This window comes from Aphelocoma coerulescens, chromosome 15, assembly GCF_041296385.1.
Source record: "Aphelocoma coerulescens isolate FSJ_1873_10779 chromosome 15, UR_Acoe_1.0, whole genome shotgun sequence".
NCBI lineage: Eukaryota > Metazoa > Chordata > Aves > Passeriformes > Corvidae > Aphelocoma > Aphelocoma coerulescens.
This window is the reverse complement of record NC_091029.1, coordinates 10420117-10426116: the sequence shown is the minus strand read 5'-3', so window position 1 is coordinate 10426116 and position 6000 is coordinate 10420117. Positions and strand designations below refer to the sequence as shown.

The window sequence follows — 6000 nt, the reverse complement described above, 5'->3', positions numbered from 1 at the left end:
AGAGGTGGGGGCACAGGCTGCAATGGGACCCCAGGCTGCAGAGAAGTTGCACTTGGATTGTTGCAGAGAAGACTGTCATCACATAGTAACTGCTGTGCATGTGCCGCCAGCAAGAGCAGAGTGAGCATGAGTAAGCTTATTATGTGATAATCACACTTTCATCTTTCTGGGTAGATAAACTGCTGAGGTATCCAAGTCTGGCGGTGAGGCACAATCAGTGTCTGAGGATGAGCAAGAAGCAACTGGGACCTTTCCCCACTGGAAACATATGTCTGCTTTGATGCCATTATCTCTTTCTGTTTTTAAACAGAACATCGTTATTGAATCACCTGTTGCCACTTAATTACCTATGTTTGATTACAAAGAAGTAATCACCTTTTTAGGTACAAACTTCTTCATTTTTATATCCTTTCATGGCGTCCCCTAGCAAAACTTCTACATCCATTTCATAGGCTGCATCAAAATTTCTGTGAGCTATGTCAGGCATGCAGCAGCCCAGCCTCCTATCCTGAACTCTGTGAAATCTGGATCAAGACTTTGAATCCTCTCTGTTATAGCGATCAGACCTATAGGTGCTGACCTATGGGGCCAGTGTCGGTAGGCTGAGCACACAGGCGGAGTACTCAGGTGGGCCACGACTCCCACAGCATGCTGGATCCCGATTGCGGCGCGGAGGAACTCTCCGAGGGGCACACGTGTGGGCAGGTGGGTCACCCCGCGGGGCAGGGGTGCTCGCCTTCCCGGCTCTGCTCTTGGAGGCACTCAGCTCCTTTCCTGGGAGCCTCGGGAGCCAGGCCTCCCCCACCGTCGCCCCCGGAACGCCGCCGCCAACCTCGCCGTCCGCGCCGCCGGGGGCGATGCTCCCGCGGCTCCCGCCCGCCCCGGCCCGGCGGCCCACACCGCCGTGCCCGGGGCCGCCGGGCCCTGCCCGCCCGCCGCGCTGCGGGAGCGCCGCCCGCCGCCTCCCGCACCCCTCGGCGGCGGCCGCTTCGCCTGCGGCGCGCCCCGGCCCGAGCTGGCCCCCGGCGAGGGGAGGCCCCGGCTCACCTGGAGAGGCGGCGGCGGCGCGGGGGGGGGAGCCCCGGAGGGGGAGACGGTGCCCGCCAGCCCCCGCCGGAGCGCCCCTGCCGCGGCCTTTGTCTGCGCTGTCACATGGGCCGCGGTGCGGGATTTAAGCGGGTCTCTGCAGGACATGCCGTGAGCGGCGCGCCGCAGCCCTGCCCGCAGCGGCAGCGCTCCGCCCGGCCGGGGATGCGGCTCTAGCGGCCCCGCTATGAGCGGCTCCTCCATGGCGAAGAGCGAGTCCCGCACTTCGCTGCTGAAGGCGGCAGGGAGCCGGCGGGTGGCGGGCGGCCAACCCCAGCCCCGCGGCAGCCGCGTCCGGGACGGTAAAGGACAAGGCGGGCAGATGGGGAGGGAGCTGAGCCAGGAGCAGCTCCCCGGGGAGCCTAGTGCCCGCAGGCCGCTCTGCCACCCGGGCGCCCGGGAGGACGGAGCGCGGGGCGCAGGGAAGCTGTCACATGGACGGGGGGAGAGCCAGCCCGAGCCGGCGGAAGGAGGTCCAAGGAGAGGCAGCGGCAAGGAACCCGTGCGGACATCCAGGCAGCACCACCACCTCCCGCCGCACGCCAGCCACGGTCACCCCCAGGACCAGCATCACCTCTCAGACAGGGATGGGGAGGAGGCAGAGGAGGACTTTTTCTTCAGTCACAGGCAGAGGTCCAGCAGAGAGTCTCTGAAGCTCTCGGAAGGCGCTTCACCTCTGTCCAAATCCAGCAGCAGGTGCTCCACCAAGTCCTGCGGCAGCGATCGGTCAGTGGAAGCGGATCCCCTCATCCAGCAGCTGCACCCCATGCTCAGCTCGGTCTTTGGCCAGGTAAGGGGCAAAGCGCCCCTCGCCACCCACCCCTCCCTCTCTTTCCACCCTCCTTCCCTCCGTGCCTCCTCCTCCTGCGGCTCACGGACCTCCGGCTCGTCGCTCCGGAGCCCCCCGCGCCCCCGGGCACAGCCCGCAGCTGTAAATGCACTGCTTCCTGGCCGCCCCTGCCGAACTTCTCCCGGCGCTGCGGCACGGCCGGGGCGCTGCGGGGTCAGCCCCGAGGAGGGCTCCGCGCCGGGGACGGGGCGCGGGTCAGAGCCCCCGGCGCCCGTCGGCCCCGCCGGGCGCTGCGGAGGGTGCTCTCGGTGGTGCTGACGGGTGAAGTGCCGGTGCTTTCCCTGTCGCCGGGGGAAGTTGTGACTCTGCCTGCTGAGGGTGAGAGTCAGAGAAGCGGATTTTTAAAAGCTATTTACTTATTAGATTCAATCTCTCTGGCTCCCCGCCTTGCTTTGCTGTATTTGTTTACATCTCCTTATGGTACATTTCTGTACAATCAGCATATGAATCATTTCTGATGGCAGAAGCTGTCAGGAGAAGGTAGTGGGGAGGACGACAAAAAAAAATCCTGACCCAGTTCCGAAGCTTTCCCAGTCAATATGTTAGAATGGAACAGATGCTTTTGGTGTTTGCAAGCTCTTTCGGTACAAAGCTGTCACTTTTAGCTGCTTTTGGTAGTGAAATTACCCAACAGGGTTACCCTCTAAAAATGAAAAGGCAGAGGGAGACTAAATTGAAATTTTCTTTTAGAGACATCTAGGGATGTTACTGGAAAATGTAATCTCTGGGAAGATTAATGTAACTGCAATCTTCCAGAAGCACAATTATAGATATAAGCCAGTAGCCTGTGTGGCTAAGTTCCAGCCCTGGAAATGATTGATTAAACCAGAATTATGATTTCTGGGGTTTATTGTTGAGTCTTTTTCTTTTCTTTTCTCTTTTCTTTTCTTTTCTCTTTTCTTTTCTTTTCTCTTTTCTTTTCTCTTTTCTTTTCTCTTTTCTTTTCTCTTTTCTTTTCTCTTTTCTTTTCTCTTTTCTTTTCTCTTTTCTTTTCTCTTCTCTTTTCTCTTCTCTTTTCTTTTCTCTTTTCTTTTCTCTTTTCTTTTCTCTTTTCTTTTTTCTTTTCTCTTTTCTTTTCTCTTTTCTTTTCTCTTTTCTTTTCTCTTTTCTTTTCTCTTCTTTTCTCTTTTCTTTTCTCTTTTCTTTTCTCTTTTCTTTTCTCTTTTCTCTTTTCTTTTCTTTTCTTTTCTTTTCTTTTCTTTTCTTTTCTTTTCTTTTCTTTTCTTTTCTTTTCTTTTCTTTTCTAAATTTTTTCCTTTTTTTTTTTTAATGCATGTTTGGGAGGCTTTGCAAGGAGCCCATTCAGACTGAGATTATGGAGAGAATTAGAAAAATTTTTGTAATTGGGTGATACACCCAATATACCCATTTAATATGGGAGTGTTGTCTACCTCTGTTCATCTTGACTTCTCCAGATAAAAATCAAAGCACATCTGTTCTCTCCAAAGCACAACAGTTTTCCATCCTCACTGACAGTCTGCTGTTTAGGACTGTTATGGTTACGTTTAACTCAAAACGAGTCTTATCTTCCCTGTGCCAATGGTGCACCCAAAGTCTAGATTAAAATTTTGCTGTAACAATAAGGAAGAGCCTGGTCAGAGACAGATGCTCAGCCAGGTTACAAAAAGCAATATTCAAGCAGCAGGCTTTGAAATCCATGGTCTTGGCTCTGACTTACGCTATAGTTCTGAGGGCAGTGAAGATGTATCCGAGAAGAGATGTTAAGTCTATGGAGCTGTATGTCCCCAAAGCGTCAGAAATACAAACAAATCCATGCCCCATCTCCCACTCATGGAAACCCCATGGTTTTGAACTCAGTCCTTACCTGAACAGCATCTTTATTTTATCTGCTCTGCTGCTCACATTCCAGTGTCAAAAGACACTTCTGAAAGCTGCAAATGAAGCAAAATTTATCTGTGGTGTTGAACAATGCCCTTTACAGAAATGAGAGAGATACAATTCTAGTTTTCACTTTTTCACTGAGTACATTGCACCAGTGCTTATGCACACACACACCAGCATCTTTCTTTTAGAGCGTAGTGTTATTTATTCCTTTTTCTCTCCATATTCATCTCTCACATGCTTTCTTTGAAGTAACTATAACAGAAGGAAAATTTAGTGGAGATTTTAGGACTGACTTTTAGGAGCGGGCTGTAATAGATCCCCCTGTACAGGGGCAAGATGGGGAGCTATAATTTAGGATACACAAAGAGCTGGTTACAGAAAGAGATACATGAAGCTTTTATTTTGTAATGATATCAAAATCCTGTGATGAATAAAAGCTCAGGGGTAAGATGTTTGGAAATTCTGTCATGGCACAGAATGATACAAATTTTGTTTCTGTGAATGAAGAAATAAATGCCCAGCATTGTGTAAAAATGCCCAGCATTGTGTAAAAAGGTTTGAGACAGGCAAGGACTTACACCTGCAAGAGCCCAGGCTGCAGCGTGGGCTGTCGCAGGGTCATAGGTGCAGGCAAGTCCAGGGTTGCAGTCTGAGGCTGCAGATGCTGTAACACCAGTCTGCTCCATATTGTGATTAGAAGACAGCAACAGCTCAGCAGATAATTCATTTAATATGAGAACTTCTTTCTAGCCCACACAGCCCACTGTGAAACAGTTAAAACAGTAATTTTGCTGTACATAGGAGAGGAGCACAGTGATGCATATCCTCAGCAGCAGAGCACTGTGGTCCAGCAGCACCAGTATATCTTGTCCCAGCTCTACAGATGTGGAACGTCATCACCCTGTTCCATGGTGGTGCAGTGATGTGGTCGCAGATGCAGACACTACAGTGGTACAATCAGATACACAGAAAATATTGCAGGGATGACTCCATGGAGGATGTCATTACTGCAGTAACAGCAAAAAGGAGCAGTTCAGGACTAGAGGGTTGTGTCTGAGGGAGACAGATTTGTAGCTGTGCACAAAAAAAGACGGAGTGAAGGAAGAAGCACTGTGTTTATATAACCAGCACAGCAATATAGTGCACTGTGGGTGTGTGCTCCAGAAGAATGCTAAGATACTGCCAGGATACAGGATGCAGTGATATTTTATTAATTAGGCTTATGCTATATTGGTGCAGTGATGTTCTAATACCATTAAGCAGTAATACTCTTTTAGGTTATTTTACCATTTTATAATTGAGTGGTACATTAATTAACAAAAGTAGGGTAGTGTAATGATGCATTAAGTATAAGCCAGGATGTCATCTTAGCCTAATGACATGTTTGCACTGGCTCGGTGCAGCAGTTGCAGAAGAGCACTCTGCTGTGGAGTTTATACAGGGTTAGGATGCAGTGCATGCAGCTCTGAGTGCCTGGAGAACACAGCACTGACAATGCAGTGGTGTGGTAAAGCAATCCTGGGGCAGAGCAGAGATGTGATACTGGTGCCATGTGGTAGGAGTTTGGCAGTGCCCGGGTGTGATAATTGTGGAGTGTTCTAGCCTGACAGAAGAGTTTAGCGGTCTACTGATGTAGTAATACAATATTCCAAACAAGACCCATTCTATACAGCAGTGGTCGCTTCTGGTGTGATATTTGCAAAGGGCTGTGCTGATCTGACGGCACTATCCTGCTGTAGCAGAAGGCAGCAAATGAAGTATTACCACCATGCCGCAGTTTTGGAAGCACGGCTGTGAGTTAGCATGAGGACAACGCCACAGACTTACTTGGTGACAGTGCAGTGTGAGTATGGGCTGGTTTGGTGTGGGACAGTGGGACAGCAGTGTTTTAAAGTGGCCCTGCAGTGGCAGGAACTCAGTGCAGTGTGAGAGCAGTGCTGTGACTCACAGGTGTAGTTGGCAAGGGATGTGTGTAATAATGGAGCAAAGTGGGAACGTGGAAAGAAAAAGGGAGAGTGAGGAGGATATTTCATATAATTTTGGCCTGATAGGATAGTGTTGGAGTGGCCAAGTGGCAAAAGAGTGTTGTGAAGCATAAGGGAGCATGCTTACTACCCCTACAGAGCAGAAGAGTATGAGGGTCCTGTAGTGTCTCTAGTGTGGCTACAGATCACAGTTCAGCAACAGGAGTGGTGACCCCTTGGCAGCTGGGGTGGTGG

At 50.5% G+C, this 6000-nt stretch overlaps 1 protein-coding gene across 3 annotated transcripts in view; it reads left to right on the top strand.

Moving 5' to 3' along the window:
- The first annotated feature begins 435 nt into the window (after positions 1-435).
- The window catches only part of CABP1 (calcium binding protein 1), a 29064-nt gene continuing 23499 nt past the window's right edge, over positions 436-6000 (top strand). Inside the window, exon 1 of one of the 3 annotated variants that reach the window (XM_069030633.1) lies at positions 436-705. In XM_069030633.1, coding sequence (XP_068886734.1) covers positions 649-705 — 57 coding nt within the window. In that variant the 5' untranslated portion in view covers positions 436-648. Of the gene's footprint in view, positions 706-1073; positions 1877-6000 lie in introns of those variants that run through there. The other 2 variants (XM_069030632.1, XM_069030631.1) reach the window with 2 other exon arrangements.